The sequence below is a fragment of the Vanessa atalanta genome, chromosome 29 (assembly GCF_905147765.1).
Source record: "Vanessa atalanta chromosome 29, ilVanAtal1.2, whole genome shotgun sequence".
In the NCBI taxonomy this organism is placed as follows: Eukaryota; Metazoa; Arthropoda; class Insecta; order Lepidoptera; family Nymphalidae; genus Vanessa; species Vanessa atalanta.
This window is the reverse complement of record NC_061899.1, coordinates 747,695-767,444: the sequence shown is the minus strand read 5'-3', so window position 1 is coordinate 767,444 and position 19,750 is coordinate 747,695. Positions and strand designations below refer to the sequence as shown.

Genomic DNA, 19,750 nt, shown 5'->3' with positions numbered 1-19,750 from the left:
TGTGAGTTTAAAAGACAATTAAGTACTTGAAAAAAAAATGATGTCCATGCATATTTGAACTCGCTACCATTAGTAAATTCATCAATGTTTGATTACATAGTATGGAATATTCCATTGTAGAATTAACACTCATTTTTCCTTTATTTAAAATTTTAACAGATGTAATATAGAATATTAATGACGTTAGAATATTTATAAACAATGGCGTAGCTATCGTAGGGCCAGGTGATGCATGGCATGAGATGCATGAAAAGAGCGGGTGAGCCAACTAGCAAGCTCCTGAAGCTAGAAAGCCTCGACCCTGTTTCACAAGTTTTTTTTTTTCTATCTATAATTTTAAAGAGCATTATAAGTTAAAGAGGGTCCGATTGTTTTACGATGAACCGGGGCCCTTGCCCACCTAGCTACGCTACTGTTTATATACTAGTTGAAAACCCGACTTCGCTTAGGTAAATAAATAAAACTAAACAAATACTTTATCTTTTATTAATAATTCATTGTGGATAAGTTTCCATTGAATTTACCGTACCCCTGCACGAAATTATTCAAAAATGGCCGCCCGTTGAATTTCAAGTCATTGAATTTTATGGATTTAACATCGAAATATCTGGGTTATACGAATTTTGCGGATGTATGTTGTCGACTAAGAAATCATTATTTTTTACCGTTCTATAAATGTGGATTGGTTTCGATCCAGTCTATCGTGGACCTGCAAGATAGTATATATATAGATCTAGATTGAGTGTCGCTCTACAAATGAACTAAAACAAACTAGCCAATTTTATTATCTTCGTGTGCGTGACAGATACTTTTGTCGCCAAACGTCACACTTCTTTACTAGTGTGCGTGAACTTAGTGACTACTTTTTTCGCCGTCTTATCCACTTTTCAACAAATCAAAGGTGAGGTGTAACTTGAGTCGTTTGAAGGAATTTATCATGGTTACGTAAAAATCAAAGTCTATAGAAATAAGCAATAAGACGTTACATTTGTAATGGCCTTCGATCAAAGGTAATGGTAAATTAAAAAAGCTACTAAACCAATACACGTAAAACTCGTAACTGTTTACGCTACACGTTAAGGAGTAGCTGCTTTTTAATTTATTACTATTGACGTTATTCTGAATTTCATTTTCATGAATTTCATGTGCACTTTGATGTATTTAATTTTTGAATCTTGTTTAACTGTTTAAACTCATTAGCATTTATGCTGGACTAAAGGCCTCCTCTACCTTTGAGGAAAGGGTTTGGAGCATATTCCTCCACGCTGCTCCAATACACATGTGGCAGAATTTCGTTGAAACTAGACACATGCAGGTTTCCTCACGATGTTTTCCTTCACCGCCGAGCACGAGATGAATTATAAACACAAATTAAGCACATGAAATTTCAGTGGTGCCTGCCTGGGTTTGTACCCGAAATCATCGGTTAAGATGCACGCGTTCTAACCACTGGGCCATCTCGGCATCGTTTAAACTGACTGTATACGAATTATTACTATGTTATCATATTTAAAAAAAAAAAAAAAAACGCTTGTTTATGAAAGATTAGATAATTAGTGAGTTCATGGTTGATATATACATATATAGATATATATATATATATATATATATATATTGATAGATCAGAATTGTATTCGTTTTCCACAACAAACGTCGTGGATAACATCTAAAACCACTTTAAATCAGTATAAAGTAGTTTAATGAAACCCATCAAGACATAATCTTTCGTTGGAGTCGGTAGACTTAGCCTAGGAACTACACGGTCTTCGGTGAACGACCTTTAAAGTGTTACCTGACTACATAAATTACACGACGTTTAAATAAGTACGTAATCTTTTAAGAATTATATTTAACACGAAGTATTATTCAATAATTCAATATCATGATTTCGTTATGTTTTGATTATTTATTATTTATGGTAACATTTGAGATCTTTGCCTTCAATTGTGTAAAAAAAAGTTAAATAACAGCCGGTCGTTTTAGGAAGGGATTTTACGACTACGATGATCCGACCCGGTTTGATGTTTGATTTTTTAAATGTACTATATGAATTGTATACGCAATAAAATCAAAACACGAAAACAGTACGATTTGATTTACGTTATCACCAATGGACTACAAAATATATAACAGCGAATATATTTATTTTTCTATGTAGATATATCTTGCTTCATTTACGTTATTATTAAAAATCGGTCCATTATTTAAAAAGCTTATCTGATTGATTTATTTAGGCGATCATCTCGTCGTATAGCCTATTCAAATACAAATAGGAATAAAGATAAACAAACCTTAGATAACGTATTTTATGCGATTCGCTAATAACTCAGCTATATTGTGCACTACTAAGAGTTTATGATTAATATATCTTTATTTATAATACAACACTATTACACTTCACCACTTTATTTCCACTTTAATTTACTTCCGAAATTCCGATAAAAGTTTTGTCGACGTTCAAAACGCGCAAAAAATTTTTCGCAAATCCATAGTGAATATCATAGATTCTGTAGATCAAGCTCTCGACCAATGATATCGCGTCAATTTGCTGTCAGATGTTGTTTATTTAGCTTTTCTTTTTATAGTTAGAATCAAGGATATGTAATTATACATGTATATATAATTGTATTTAACTAACACATTTGTATTTTAAATCTACCGATTATTCTGGATAGAATCTACGTTCCGAAAAGGCGGTAGTTTCACTTACTATAGTTTGTAAAATGACAATTCAAAAGTGCTTGTAAAAGCCTACTTGAATAGAGTATATTTTGATTTCGATTTATAGTTAATAAAGCCGAATCTTATAACGTGTGGCCGTTATATTTCAAGCAAACGAAGCAATCGCAATATACAAAAACGTACTTGTTTTAGATTACATGATAAACGTGTCCGAGAGTCAACTTACTCTACTAGTTAAACTATCTGGACCGTTCCTGACCGAGCAAGCGGAAGGTAGGATGAACACATCGGAACAGGACGATTACAGGAAAATGGACGTTTGGCTCGAGACTTGGTCGACGGACATGAAAAACTCCGGGAAAGAGGTAAATTGTTACCATTATGTTAATACTTGTGGGTAAGTTCATTATTTAAGTTATTAACTTGGTGGTCTTGGTAGGTGCCACTAGATTATCAGGTAGTCTACCGCCGCTATTGTTGTGTTCCGGTTTGGGTGCAACTTTCAGCCAGTGTACACAAGGTACAAGGGGCATAACATCTCAGTTCCCAAGGTTGATTAATTTTACTACGACGCCAACACCTATAGACAGTGGTGACCACTTACCACCAGCTACCATCTCAGTTTCCGACGCTGGTGGTGATGTAAGGGATAGCTAATATCTTACAGTGCTATTATTTAGGCGGTGGTGACCACTTACCATCAGGTGGCTAATGATGGAACTTGATTTTATTGTTGTTTTATCACCAATAAATATACTAAAAATAATTAAACTTGAGTAGTGTTGTAGAAATCCTCCCTTTAATACTTAACTTCGCAGTTCACTCGCGTCGTCACCCGTTCTCGTAGAACAATATCTTATATTGACTTTATCTACAACGACCAACTGCCTTACCAACCTAATACCTACCAGCGTTACCAACCTAATGTCTGCCTCTGTCTGCCTATATACCCGCTTTCACGGCTCAGCCATTGAACAAATTTTGACGGATTGAATTTGGTACTGAGCAAGAACCCTTAAAATGAATCCCAAATTTGGGTAAATTTGGGATTCATTTTAAGGGATGGATGGATGGGATTTACCCCCTTGGATCCAAGGGGGTAAAGTTGGGAGTTAAAGGTTAATATATGCATTTTTTTCGAATTAGCTATAAATTGTTCAAATGGGTATGTACGCTATTACAAGCGGGCGAAGCCGCGGCAATAGACTATTTAAATGTGAATTACTTTATAATAATGGTTCATTATTATAAAAAAAAAAAAAAAATAGTTTTCAGCTAAGTACACAGTGTTACTCTAAGCCCAGCACCCACTGTTGGGTCATCTTCTAACTTAATAACTGACCGTATCTTTCAGATGTCACAACTCTGGACAATAATGCTACAGGAAAACGACTTAGACTTCAAACAGGGAGAGTCCCGTTCGACCATCTTGAATATAGAAACGAATCGGACGAATCACAGCGTTTACGCATTACGCATGCGCACGTCGGCCAATGAGAGCGTGCCGTTCACGATAAATTACAAGATAAATCCACTAGATGCCAGCACAGGAGTCTTGTACTCTTGCATCCTGCTTTTTGGATTGTACGTGTTGATTATATTTGAGGTAAGGAATACTATGAATATTTTAATTGATTCAATTGTGTTTTGTTTATTTAAAATTTAAAAAAACGTGAGCCGTCGTGGGGTAACGGTCGGAACGAAGTTACTTACGTTATATATTATGTATAAAAACAGATGTATTTAATTAAATTAACAATGTTTAAGAAAAAAATTAAATGACCTTAACGAAAAATTTTCTTAAAAATACCGTGTAAATTGAAACAACGACAGAAAACAAGTCTAAATAATATGTACGATGACGAGACGGTGAGAAAGAGAAAGAGAGGCAAAGATAACCTCGATATAACGCTTTTTACTTCCGTGAAGGTTTCTACGAGTCCAGTCTACTGTAAGGCACGTAAAAGAACTTCGTTCCAAAAATGTAGCAGGCACGTTAGAACATCGAAATTGTTTGTTATTGAAATCTATACTAATATTATACTATGTTTGTTGTGCCAAAACAACTGAACGCTATTTGATGAAATTTGCTACGACGCAAGCTTGAACCCCATGGAAGGACAGGATAGGATACTTTTTTATGCCTATCGCCAGACGATCAAGCGGAATAAAAAGGAGTATCGATTTAACGATATAGACGTTAGTGTGCTGCAGCGCCATCTTGTGGCGAATTTATTACAACAATTAGTATAGTATAATATAGTATAAAATCCTCCGTGATAAACTTTTCAGCAGAAGGCGTCGTGTCCTTCTAACGGTCGCAGTTTATTTTATAACGACCAACCTCTAAGAGGCAAGCGAAGCCGCGGGCGATAACTAGTAGTTTATATTTAATTTAATATGGAGTATAATTAATAATAATTTTATTAATAAACTTTTTATTATAATAACATACAAAACGCGCCTCACACTAGATAACAAAGGCCGTGGGGAGCTAGATGCCGCACAAGAGAGGATCCATAATTGCTGAAATTCATTAGAAAAAAATTAGCCCCTCCCCTAATGGAAAATTAAAAGCAACATAATATATAAATGTTAAGTTTAGTATTTTTTTTTATTTTGAATATATTTATTGAACATATAAGATCATAGAACAAAGAGTATCGTAGGGCCAGGTGGTGCAGTGCACCAGGGCCCCGGAGCTAAGGGGGCCCTCTAACCTAAGCTCTGAGAAGAGCGGGTCTGCAAACTCGCCAGCTCCTAAGGCTAGAAAACCTCGACCCCTTATCACAAGATTTTTTTTATTTTTATATCTATAATTTTGAAGGGCAATATAGGTTAAAGAGGGGGTAGAAAGAGGGGGTGAGTGCCCGATTCTTTTCCTATGCACCGGGGCCGTTGCCCACCTAGCTACGCCACTGATAGTAATATAGATAGATGTAGATATATCACACGTTCTTACTGTATACCAATTTTTATAAAGATCGGTTCAACCGTTCTTGAGCTATAGCGGTACATAGAAACAGGCAGATTTTTTTTTCAATAATGGTAAAACTGATGTCATTTGGTCATAAAACGAATATTTATGACGAAATTCGACAAAATATAAGATACAGAACTATAGATGAAGTATTTTTTATCGTTACCATAGGTACGAATATCCGGATTAAACAGTCGTTTAATCCGGTGGAAAACACTTTCCTGGTCATGAGTCTGCGACCCGTGTACCATCGTTGACTTATGACTTACGAGTAATCATCGTAATTAAATGTACCACGTTCAAGATAAGATATAACGTCTATTGTCATGGGGATATACACCTTAATAGTTTGTGATAGAGTTCAAGATCTATTGATAATGAGAAATGGATTTTTGTAATCTCGCTGCTGTTTGAATAGATCACAATCAACACGTGTATGTTTATTTGCTTTAGTTACGTATATCTTGTTATGTAGAACAGGAACAGCCTGCTGATATTGTGATAAGTCATTTTAATCTGGTCTTCTTCAACTTCAGTAACTAGGCTACTCTGTCAAGTCCAAAAATGTCTCCTATCTCGGCCGCGACAATAATTGTCAAGGAACTTGAATTATATATAAATTGAACTTTGTACGTACTGTCGTAATTCTTATCTATATTAATATATAAAGCGGAATAATTTGATTGTTTGAATACGCTAATCTAAGAATCTACGATTTGATAATTTCGCGTTAGATATCCAGTAATTGAGGAAGGTTACAGATTATAGAAAACATCACGCTACGACCCACTGGTTCAGCATAAAATGTATATATATATGTATGTATATATCGTAGATTACGTACTTTCGTTATAGGTCATCATCATTCATCATTAGCAGCCTGTAAATATCCCACTTCTGGTCTAAGGCCTCCCTTTAAGGAGAAGGTTTGGATCATATTCCACCACGCTGCTCCAATGCGGGTTGGAGGAATACACATGTAGCAGAATTTCGTTGAAATTGTCCACGTGCAGGTTTCCTCGCGATGTTTTCCTTCACCGCCGAGCACGAGATGAATTATAAACACATGAAAATTCGGTGGTGCCCGAAATCATCGGTTAAGATGCAAGCGTTCTAACCATTGGGCCATCTCAGCACTTATAGGTCAACAAATAGGCCTGATTTTAAGTGGCCAGAACCGCCCATAGACACAGACGAAACTCTCCAACCAATGATAACTAAGATGTTATTTAACCGGAACACAGCAATAATACAATTTCTGGCGGAATAATATCTGATGACTAACCTACCCAGACGGGCCTGCACAAAGACCTACCCCCAAGTCAATGAGTTCAAAGAATGTTTTGGCTACGGGAAAGTACCAAAAAGTTTTTCTTTTTTTTTTTCTTATTGAGCATAAAGAAATACTTTTATCCAATAAAAATCATTACTCTTGTCTATGACTTTCACAAAAGTATTACTGATACTATGCAGTTGAATTATTTATATTGATGTTTCTCAATTAAATATCGAATCGTACCAATGAAAACATTTCCATCTCTTCGTCTCATCAAAGGGTGATGAGGACTTAGCCCAACGGTAGGACATTTACAGACTGTTCATTTTAGAAGCTCTGTTAGTTACTTACCGTCAAAGTGAAACTACCAACGCCGGTTCGGAAAAGAAAACGTCCTGATCTGAGAAATGGAGAAAAATCTCACTCGTTGGTTTTTTTTGTTTTGTTATTAAACGACTTCAAAAAAGGGAGGTTTTTAATTGGGTAGATTTTTATTTAGATAATTAGAGGGAGTGCAAATGTATGTGCACAATTGTCCACTATAATATGGCCTGTGTTGTTGGCTGGTGGTTGTCTCTCTTGGGATTATCCTCCGTGGTCGATATCGGTCAGTGCGTCATTATTGATTTACGATTTATCAATTCGATGATAACTTTCGTTTTAATTGTTTAGGGGTCATAGCACTAATCCCGGTAGTCGCTATCGTTAGGTAAATATTGAGCTTCGTAGGTCAAACTAATATATACGTAACATGTTTTAAACACACATAAATTATGTTTTATATTTAAGTGACGTTTTTATGTTCATTAATTTTCACATTAGACTGAGTAACAAGTATTCAATTACTTATTAAGATATAATATATGTTTTAATTTTTTATATGGACATTTTTAAATCAAAATATACTTTATTCGAGTAGGCTTTTATAAGCACTTTTTTTTTCAGTCATTTAACATACTATATTAAGTGAAGCTACCACCGGTTCGGAATGTAGATTCTACCGAGAAGAACCGGCAAGAAACTCTGTAGTTACTCTTTTTCAATATCTAAAAATACAGTAATGTTAGTTAAATACAATTATATATATATATATGTCATTTCTCCTGCCTGGAAGTCAATAAACATTAACTCCATGCTTTTTTATCGTCAATGTACTAATCTAGTACTGTATCGAATAATATGACTTCTTTACCAATGTATTTTTTACAATTGACTTGAAAATAATCCAAGACTTCATATCAGCTCGCTGTACACACACACCGTCTGCAACGCGCGCCAATTTGTAATACCTTATTTGCCCGCGCTTTCGCGATATATGTCACTCGAGATGACAGATGCATAAATACACAGATAATATATATTCATACAAAATATAAATCTAATACTAATTAATATATTATTATAGATCTGTGTACACTACAATCACTTCCCTTTACCTTTTTTATCCTGGATTAAAACGGGATTGAGACAAATAACAATTTAGCCAATTAACAAAAAACTTCTTCTCATAATCTAACTTAACTAAGGCTAATTGCATTTCAGATCATCAACCGCACAATGGCAGCCGTTCTCATATCAACGGCATCGCTGGCCGTCCTCTCTCTCATTGGTGAGAGGCCCTCGCTCCCTGAACTAGTCTCCTGGTTGGATATGGAAACTCTGCTGCTGCTGTTCAGCATGATGATCCTGGTTTCCATTATGGCTGAAACTGGGATGTTCGATTTTCTTGCCGTATTCACGTTTGAGGTAAGTTTAATTAAACCAATTCAAAATAGATAAGTGTTTTTGTAAGCGTGGATATCATTTTATGGTAAATGGTCATCACTATCACAAAGACTTTGGGATAAGAAATATGAACCATTCCTTACATCGCCAATGCACTGCCAATCTAAGGAGCTAAGATATACTGGCTCAATCACCCTTCAAACCTCATGGCGGTAGAATATATGAGTGGGTGGTGCCTAACCTGACGGACTCTCACAAAGCCCTTCTGCCAAGTAATGGATTTTAATAGACCGGTTTCCGGTCAATGAAGTCCGTTTTTATAGCTCCTCGCCTTGTCTCGTTATAAAAGTTCGTTTTATAAGAAAAACTTTGTGAGGTGCTGGAAAAATTTACTTGATTATAAAGTAAAGTAACGGCCTGTAAACGTCCCACTACAGGACTGAGTAAGTGTCTAGTCGGTTCTTATCGGTAGAATCTACTTTACCGGTGGTAGTTTTAAATTTAATTCAACAGTGTGGTATGATTCAAAAGTGCTTTTAAGAGCCTACTTGAATGAAGAATATTTTGATTTTATGTTTTCAGGTGACCAAAGGAAAACTGTGGCCACTGATAACCCTGCTGTGTGCTATAACAGCGTTGCTGTCGACGTTTTTGGACAACGTCACAACAGTCCTGTTGATGACGCCAGTGACGATAAGGTATCTTATTATTCTGTATTAGGTTGGAGGTCAATGATCTCTTAATTCTAATACATTATACAAATAGCAACAGGAAAGAGTAAATACAGAACAAGATATAGATTACATAAAATATCTGATCCTATCCTGTTACGAAATTTATTATTAGGTACATAAAATGGTGATTCATTGTTGAATCAAATAAATGCATTAATTCAATTTATTCTACTATGAACTGTTAAAATGTTGATATGTATTTTGGAATTTAAATTTAGGTTTCTAATAAACTGTTTTGATTTAATTTGGTCGATCAGGAGCCATTTTTGGTTTCATCGGCATGAAAGAATTTATAAGAAAATGTAAAGACATTCGGCCATGCTGAATCACTAGTAAGGCATTTTAGAACTACAATGGATAAAGATCTAGCTAAGGATATTCTCGCTCCCCTAGGGATTCTTTTTATTAATGGAATATTTTGGTGAAATTTTGTTAATAGTTTATCAAAATGAATCGAATCTGTGTCACTGTTTGCATTAGTAGGTAAATTAGAACAGGAAATTATCACAGGAATTTCCTAAGGGACGCTATGAGGAGAAAGCTATGAACTTGTTAGAGATTTGTCTGTTCTTTCTTCAGGACCATCTCGGTTTCCTTTTATATAATCAACACATTTTCACGCAATCAAACATATCGTTTGCTCCCTTTTTCAGGTTGTGCGAAGTGATGGACATGGATCCCGTGCCAATATTAATGTCGATGGTACTCTTCAGTAACATAGGCGGTACTGCTACCCCCGTCGGTGATCCGCCGAACGTCATCATTGCTTCGAATAAAGCTGTTGTACTAGCGGTATGTAATTTTTCTCTATGGTTTAAGGGTTTATTTCAAAAAAGCCCCCTGTTTTAGACAATGGTTTGGATTTTAATACAGAGACTATTTTAATTTAATTCTATTCTAATGTATGTATATTGCTTCACAGGGGATAAACTTCACGAATTTCACAATGCATATGACGGTAGGTATACTGCTGGTGTGCGTACAGACATATTTCCAGCTCAGATATATATATAGAGATACGAACAAACTGCGTCTCAATGTGCCGAGAGAAATTCAAGGTAACAATTTTACATTAGTTTTGTATGTTCGTTAATTTTATCTGTAATAATTAATAATAGTATTGATGGTAGGGCTTTTTGCCAGCCCGTCTGGGTGCCACCCAATCATCAGATATGCACCGCCAAACAGCAGTAACCAGTATTGTTATGTTTCGGCTTGAAGGTTGGGCGAGCCAGTGTAACTACAAGCACAAGGGACATAACGTCTCAGTTCCCAAGGTTGGTGGCGCATTGGTGATGTAAGGAATGGTTAATACTTCTTACAGCACAAATGTCTGGTAACCATTAACTAACAGGTGACCCAAAAAAAAATTAAATGATAAATAATATGTCTATACTAATATCATAAAGAGGTAAAATATGTTTGTTTTTGTGTTAGGGAGAATCTCTGGAACTAATGATTCAATTTTATAAATGGGGACTCTAGGGTATAGACGGTATTTATATCATATCATTTTCTTTACTAATAAATTGCACTCGTTTAAAATATTAAGATCAACTTTTTATTATGAGGTTTATTCATCCGAATGGGTATTATTTTCATTGGAACCTTCTTTGTTTTTTTGTAACTACAAGTACAAGGGACATAACATGTTAACTCCAAAGGTTGGTGGTCAATTGGTGATGTTAGAAATTATTACTATTACTTACAGAGTCAATGTCTTTGAGTGGTGATGACAAATTACCATCACAGGGTCATTTACTCTTCCACCTTCTATATAAAACGTCCAGCCCACAAATTCGGTATAGACATTTACTTATAAAAGTCCTTTAAACTAATTTCAGACCTTCGCCATCAAATATCGATATGGCGTCGAGCGATAGAGTCGCTCCCACACTTGAGCAAAGACCAGCAGGTGGTGAGAGAAAGGCTGGAGAGGAAGATGAAGAAGCTAACGGTCCAGCTGGACACGATGGTCAAAGAGAGTTCGAAAAGAGTTTGCCCGAAGGAGACCTTTCAAACTACCCTCGGACAATTAAAAGAGAAAGTATGTCTATTACAACATCTTTACTAATAAATGATCAGATGCTTTAGGGTTCCGTACCTCTAAAGGCAAAATAATCCCTTACAAGGTCACTTCGTTGTCCTTCTCTCTGTTTGTCTTTCTCAGGGAAGCGTAGAGGTATAAAGGTGAAATATATCAAAAGGTATATTATCGAAAAATTCAAATAAATTTGCAAGTTTAACTCTTGACTTGTATATCAACTACGTGTGTTCAAATTGATTGGTACCATTACCATACTTTTTTAGGTTTTCGGCAAACACTACCATTAACATCCCATGTGGCCATTATTCAAATATCGAAATTTAAAATTTTGTTCTATAAACAGTATTTAAAACGGGATATTTACCATGTTTTTTATTTTTATTTGTTGGAGCTCGATATTTCGACATTATCTACGAATGTCTTGTTCACGAGACTGACGTTTGCGGTTAGATGTCGACGGCATTAGAAGTGTCCATATCGGACTACCTCCTTTCTCGTACGTTTGCTGCGTAAACACTGGTTACCACTACCACTGACAAGACATTCGTATATAATGTCGAAATATCGAGCTCCAACAAATAAAAATAAAAAACATGGTAAATATCCCGTTTTAAATACTGTTAGTAATAAAAATAACCATGTTAATTTAAAATCTTGTTCTATAAAGTCTTCATATAATTGCATACATTAGCAGCCCGTAAATGTCCCACTGCTGGGATAAAGGCCTCCCCTCCCTTTGAGGAGAAGGTTTGGAACATATTCCACCACGCTGCTCCAATGCGGGTTGGCGGAATACACATGTGGCAGAATTTCGTTGAAATTAGACACATGCAGGTTTCCTCACGATGTTTTCCTTCACCGCCGAGCACGAGATGAATTATAAACACAAATTAAGCACATGAAATTTCAGTGGTGCCTGCCTGGGTTTGAACCCGAAATCATCGGTTAAGATGCACGCGTTCTAGCCACTGGGCCATCTCGGCTCTATAATTGCATAGTGTTTTAAAAAAACATTCCTTCGCCACTTAGCTGATATGTGTTTTAAACTGAACACGCGTGTTGTGAACTATTCCAATGTATAAATTAATTTGATCATTTTCAGTACAAAATCCGCGACAAGATGTTACTTCTGAAATCAACGGTTGCCATTAGTTTCGTCGTTGTCGTGTTCTTCCTGCACTCGATACCGGAATTGAGTGAGTATGACACAATCGATCGATACTTGACACTTGACACTTGACAGCAGAGATTATCCAATAGGCTTTGCAAACGACTGCCTAAGGGTTCCGCATGGACTGAGTAATCGAAAGCAGGTCGAAAATCGCAAAAGTAAAGCCGTGATGGCATACCTTGCTAATGGAATAAACAATATCGTAATTAAGAATAATTTTCTTTATTAATAAATCGCCGTGCAGTAACTTAATAATTTTAATTGGGCTCAAAATCTTGTTAGATTTTGTTAAGCGCTTGAGCTTATTTAGATGTTTGGGAGTTTGGTAGATATCCGGTTTCTAGGAAGTACCTAGTCGAAGATAGATTTTCTTAGTTGGAATAGATCCTGATGATCCTGTCAAAAATCAAATCAGCATCATTCAGAATCTTCTGGAAATTAAGGATTTTAAAAGATACTTTTTGTTTATTATTACCAGATCGAATATCTCTCGGCTGGACGGCTCTTTTGGGCGCCATTTTGCTCCTGACGCTCGCCGACCGAGAGGACCTGGAGCCGATACTGCATCGAGTCGAATGGTCCACGTTACTGTTCTTCGCGTCGCTGTTTGTGCTTATGGAGGTTAGTAAATAAATTTATAATTAATTAAGTTTAAGCTTTCAACGCATTTTTTTAAATCGGTCTGAGATTAGCACCTAGTTTCCGACTCCACAAAGTCAATGAATCTTTCTTGGGACAACTCTTTCGTTTCTTTAATAAAATTCCGCGTATTTTTTACGTTGCCGTTAATGTTCCTTAAAAAAAAACATTAATAAATAAAGCATATTATTCAACACAAGATTACATGATAAAAAAGCTTGAAGCTAATATTCGTTTATAAATGCGCCATTTTAAATGCCTTTCTTATACTCGAAGACATTCTCCAGAGATTCTCTTCAATCGGCAGGAGTGTTCCCTCGAGATGTTTTCCAGTGAATTTGTATGGTTTTCCAAGAAAGAACACAAGCCTTTTACTATTAAGCCTAATTATTTATGTAAATAAAGTGTTTTTTTTTTTTATTTGTTCGATTTTAGGCTCTATCGAAACTTGGTCTCATCACATTCATCGGAGGTCTGACCGAATCGCTCATTTTGAAGGTCGACGAAAACGGTAGACTTGCCGTCGCCATTCTTCTCCTTTTGTGGGTAAGTTGTCGCAGTATAGTAACTACCTGAACCCGAGCGCCACTTTTAGCTACGCGAATTTTGTTAAATTTTATAGCATACAAAATATTAACCCCCCATTTTATCCACTCCAGGAGTGAATTACATAAAGGAGTCTGTCCTTCTTTGGTACTCAAACTATCTTCATAGCAAATTTCATCTTTTTTTTATATGATGTAGATTGGCGGACGAACAAATGGGCCACCTGATGGTTAGGGGTCACCACCGCTCATAGATAATGGCCAATGCGCCACCTACCTTGGGAACTAAGATGTTAATTATTAGTTACACTGGCTGACCCACCCTGCAAACCGGAACACAACAATACTGAGTACTGCTGTTTGCCGGTAGAATATCTGATGAGTAGGTCGTACCTACATAGGTAGGCTTGCACAGAGCCCTACCGCCAAGTAAAACTAAATCGGTTCGGCGATTTATTCATGAAGAGGTAGCGCAGTAGGAATTGATAGACCTAGCGCATTGCACACTTAACTTAGCGGTATTCATGGAATAAAGCCTTCTCGGTATTGCTTATAAAAAAAAACATGATACTACAACACCACAAATATCCGGATTTAACTCGATTTTATTTTTTAATTTCAAATAGTTTAACTGTAATGGGTCACCTGATGATTAGTCCAACGCCCATAGACATTGGTATTTGGTACTGTAAGAATCAATAACCATTCCATCGACAATGCACAACTAAACTTGGGAACTAAGATGTTAAGTATCTCATGTCAATTGCTACATTGAAATCCTCTTACACAAGACTACGTGTTATAAAGGAGTGAAAGAAGAAAGGTTCTCAATTGATTTATATTTTTTTATGTTTGTTTAGAATTCGTATCTAACTATAAGTATTTGTGAACCGATTTAGATTAAAAAAAAAATTTTTGGGAGGCTGTACTATTATAGTTTGGTAACATTTAAATTTGTATAAAATAACATGCATTTCCGGGTGACAAAATACGGCATAATTTTTTTTCGAATTTTATTTATAATTTATTCTGTCAGATTATATTATTCGAAGTCGTTTTTTTTAAAAAAATGTTTGTAATATACATTGCATGTATATTAATTGTATCGTCTCGGCTCCAAGTACTTGTATATTTGTCATTTCTTTAATGTTAATTTATTAAGAAAGTTAAATAGTAACAGCCATCATCATATGGCCTTCATCTTGAAATGAAGTTTTGAAACATGTTGCTGAGTTTCATCCATTACCACCCTTGCCTTCAGACACAAATAAATACTTAAAGATTAAGCAGTTCTTGTCTAGTTTTACCGTAACCTTCAGTCAAGGTCCACTTGTCCTATCCAGAGATCATATCGGTTTCGAGTATATTTGTGTCATTAGTAATAGAATGTTTGTTTATTTGTCTCTAATATTTCCTTCCGATAATCTCACCAGATATAATAATAAAGAAAATATTAATTTCAGGTATCAGGTATCACCTCGGCGTTCGTAGACAACATACCGCTGACGACTATGATGGTGCGCGTGGTCATCGCGCTGGGATCCAACCCGACGCTAAATTTACCAATCACGCCACTCATTTGGTCACTATCGTTTGGGGCCTGTCTAGGAGGTAAGGAGTTCCACAGGGTGTACACTTTGGACCTTTATTATTTTTTAGTGTTACCTTTAACATTAACCTTGATAAAGATGCAAGAATAATCTCGTAGACCTAATTTGTGACAACTTAATATTACACAATTCAAGAAAAAGAAAATAAGGATGTTAGAATCATTCCCTGAATTAATGTTAATGTTGTACGCGACAGAAGTCCGTGTCAATACACAAAGCTAAAAGTTTGCAACATTAACATAGACATTTTGCTACATAGACTTTATTTGGTGGTAGGGCTTTTGCTAGGTTGTCTGAGTCGGCACCACCCACTCATTATATATCCACACAGTATTGCTGTGTTCCAGTTTGAAGGATGAGTGAGACAGTGTAACTACAGGCACCATAGACATAACATCTTACTACCCAATGTTAGGTATTAATGATTAATTTTTGCCGATATTGACCACTTGTTTTACATTTTATTTAATAATAAAAAAAACTCCAAAGACATGATTTTATTATTATTATGAACCAAAAAATTTATTTAATTTTTCCTTTTTCAGGTAACGGCACATTAATCGGCGCAAGTGCGAACGTTGTCTGCGCGGGAGTCGCCGAACAGCACGGCTACAGGTTCACCTTCTTGCAATTCTTCAAAATCGGTTTCCCGGTTATGATTGGCCATCTCATCGTCGCGTCCGGTTATTTGCTTCTCTGTCATTGCGTCTTTACTTGGCATTGAAAATTCTAACCAATTGGAACAAACAAGTAATTAAACTGATTATTATTGTATAACCGACCAAATTAAAAGCGTTGTACCTTTTATTTAATCGTTAAGTATAAATAAATTAATTGCCATACGTCCTAATGCAGGACAAACTCAATACAGACCAAGTTTCGTACGAATTTGTTCAGAATTTTTGGTGTTATTGTTTAACGAACATGCAGACATTTCATGCATTTATAATGTTAGTATTGTACAAGCCCAACAGACAGTTGTCATCGTCATTGTTTGTATGTTTTAATGTTTGCCAAACCGTCAAAACCAAACACTTGGATTGCATTAATGAAATTTGGTAACGAGGTCGATTGTGAAATTATTTAAGACATATCATGGTTAAAATTAACCATTAAAATACTTGAATTTACTAAGTTCGCTTTGATATACGGAAATTATAATCGTAACTTTTTTTTATGATATCGGTAGGCGGACGAGCTTATGGGCCACCTGATGGTAAGTGGTCCCCACCGCCCATAGACAATGGCGTTGTAAGAAATATTAACCTGTGTTTCATTAAACCTTCAAGCACACGTAATGTTCCGTGATCTCTACGTGGAACAGAAGACGTCTACAGTGCATCGTCATTGGGATTTGGTCAAGGGTCATTTCATCTCAGACCATGTTAGAGCCCTATTGTCTTTATCTCTCCACTACGCGTCAGCCTTGCTTGGGATGGTACACTATCTTTTCAAATACATTGTTTGTTTCGGTATATACCTGATATCCCTTCCGAGAGTGTGCACCAACCATGCCCATTTTCTACGAGATTATATGTATAAAATTTATTGACTAAAGTTTGCCGTTTAGCGATATTTGGAGGCAAATTAGAACCCTTCTACTAAGTGGCAGTGCCCTTGCTAGTATCCTTTTTAATTTTGGAATATCCATGATGCTAGAAAAAGTCAATAGCGATTGTTGTCGATGAATGTAATCGATAAAAATAAATAAACATACATACAAATGTTTAAAAATAGGTGGTTACTTTTATCGTAAATAAAATAAACCGTATAAATATATTAATAATTATAAATTATTGTGATATATATATTTTAACTTTATTTATATTTTTTTCGTTTTATTTAAATAAAAAATGGCGGTAAAAACCACCATATTGGTCGTTATGACAGATGATATCCGCCATGTTGTTTGTCATGACAGATGACATCTGTGATTTTTACTTTTCTCTTAACTTGTTAAGTTTCAGCCCATTTATTTTACTATTGCGATTTCAATCAAAAAGAAAAAGAAAATCAGCTACGTTCCCACAGGGTTAAGTGCTAATTAAAGCTGACCGTTGACAGTTGACATTCATGTCTGTCACCTGTCAGTTGTAATTGTAAAATGTTATTGAAAAAAATGATTTTTTTTTAAAGTTAACATAATGCTTTAGTTTTTAATATTATAAATGTTTTTTATTGTTTACCCCTCTTGTGGTTGGACTAGACCATATTATGTAGCTTTATTTACCTGTGATAGCTTATCATTATGTACTTAAATATATGTACATATATTTAAAAAGGTGAAAAGTTAAGAGGATTTATTCGGACCTGGTTGGTAAAAGGATTTATATATCGCACGCTAGGCAGACCTGGATTAAATGTTTGTATTAAATAAATCTATGAAACCTGTGCTGCCTTGCGCGCCGTACGATAAACAAATTTCTGTAAGAAATATTAATTACAATACGAACCAAATACGAATTGGTTTTTTCTTAACTTTACCACAAGCTAAATCGCTTAAAATATTTACATGTCTGGATAGACTGTCAAAGTTGAGAACGTCGACAACAAATGTTGCCAACAGTTCGTCACTAAGTAAACGCACGCTAGTAAAGTAGTGTGACGTTCGTTGAGTGTCAAACATCGCTGTCACGTACATTAAGATGATAATATTTTAGTAATTTGATATATAAATAATTTAAGTAATTAATATTAGTTTAAATGAAAATTAAAACAATATGCTTGTTTAAAATATGTACATATAAAATCACATAATATGTATATATTGCTTTATTTGTAATAATTATAAGCATAATAGTGTATGTTATTTATAATTAATTAATCGTTGTTTTAGTGTAGACAGTATATGTTATGTTTAAATATATATATTTACAATAAAATGTAAGTTTTTTCTATAATTATTTAACTCGGCGGTTTGTATAATAACACCTATGATATTTTTTTTAATTATTTCAATAATCTTATAAGAGAGTTTTTGTACGATAAATAAGCAAAGATTTTTTTTAATGAATTTTAATATTAACGATTTTATAATTAAGCTTGATATAAAAATATAGATCGTGTTTTCATAAGAAATCTGATATATTTTATCTATATTTTTATAAACGTCAAAACTAACTTTACTTTTGACCGATTACTTCAACCGTCAACTTTAAATTCGAATAACCGTAATAAATGTAATTTAGAAGGCGAGTTCCTCAAAGATAAATTACTAACGCTTACAATAAGCGTAAGTTTTACACTTGATTTCTTAGTGTGATTATTAACATCAGAATAAAGAAAGCAAAAAATAAAAAAAAAATATTTTTATTAAAAATTTTTTTTATACAAGGTTAAATATATCCAATAATATTATTAAGTATAATTTTATACAAAAATAGTACTAATATATTGATTGTAATGTAGATAAGGATGGTGTAATATTCGAAAGGTGGCAGTACTTACAAGTAACAGACAATTATTGCCATTAAACAAAATTTTCCTTAATACAATTATTTATTTTCACATTATAATTTTGTTCAATATTTATCACAGTTTGTTTACTAACGTGAGTTTTATTGTAAATAAAATAAATAGAAATATAATTATATAATTTTTATAAAGGCATCGAACAAATTGATAAATTATTTTTAATGATAAATAATGCCAATGAAAATATTAGTTTTATACCCAGTATTCTATGATTAACAAAATAAAATATATTTATAATATACTATTTTTGATATTATATACTTCTTGTCCGTTTCCGGTTCTTAGTTCGGTTTAAAATTTAAACAACTATTAATTAATATGTAATGATGCTAATTTAATAAGAAATAAGTGTAATAACAATTATTTTATAAATGTTAAACTAAGCTTGATTAATAAATTAATTAAAAAAGAAAGAAAACTACGATGTTGTGTATTTATCTTAGGTTTATTTTGAGTTACAGTTAATAAAAAATATAATAAAATCTTATCATAACGAAATTGTTTTTTTTATTTATATGTTGCACTATCCCGTGTTAAGCATAACAAGCTCTCGGGTCGCTAACAAATTCCTGTCGATCGAATTAAGTACTCGTATTTACTTAGTTTGAAATTTTAGTAAATAAAATTATTCACATCCAATCATTTAAATGACTTGTTTAATCTATACAAGTAAATCTCGCGACAAGTTTTTATATGATATAAATTGTGTCAAATGTGTGAAATGACTTTATAAGTTAACAGTAAAAGGTGTAAGTGTAAAAGTTTTTGTTTTTTTCTTTTAAGCTCATTTAAATAAAAGCTTGTTTATAAAAAGGTTTTTCACTTTTTTTACTTTTTAGTAATCACTGGGCGTACCCAGTGCAAAAC

At 34.4% G+C, this 19,750-nt stretch overlaps 1 protein-coding gene across 4 annotated transcripts in view; it reads left to right on the top strand.

Moving 5' to 3' along the window:
- LOC125075074 (P protein-like) overlaps positions 1-17,521 on the top strand; it is a 55,157-nt gene extending 37,636 nt beyond the window's left edge. For all 4 annotated transcript variants that reach the window (XM_047686661.1, XM_047686662.1, XM_047686659.1 and 1 more), the window contains exons 6-17: positions 2,875-3,047; positions 4,037-4,288; positions 8,481-8,684; positions 9,246-9,361; positions 10,051-10,189; positions 10,320-10,455; positions 11,242-11,444; positions 12,547-12,640; positions 13,094-13,236; positions 13,690-13,800; positions 15,263-15,410; positions 15,955-17,521. In XM_047686661.1, the coding sequence (XP_047542617.1) occupies positions 2,875-3,047; positions 4,037-4,288; positions 8,481-8,684; positions 9,246-9,361; positions 10,051-10,189; positions 10,320-10,455; positions 11,242-11,444; positions 12,547-12,640; positions 13,094-13,236; positions 13,690-13,800; positions 15,263-15,410; positions 15,955-16,133 (1,898 nt within the window). In that variant the 3' untranslated portion in view covers positions 16,134-17,521. The remainder of the gene's footprint in view (positions 1-2,874; positions 3,048-4,036; positions 4,289-8,480; positions 8,685-9,245; positions 9,362-10,050; positions 10,190-10,319; positions 10,456-11,241; positions 11,445-12,546; positions 12,641-13,093; positions 13,237-13,689; positions 13,801-15,262; positions 15,411-15,954) is intronic.
- Positions 17,522-19,750: the final 2,229 nt, after the last annotated feature.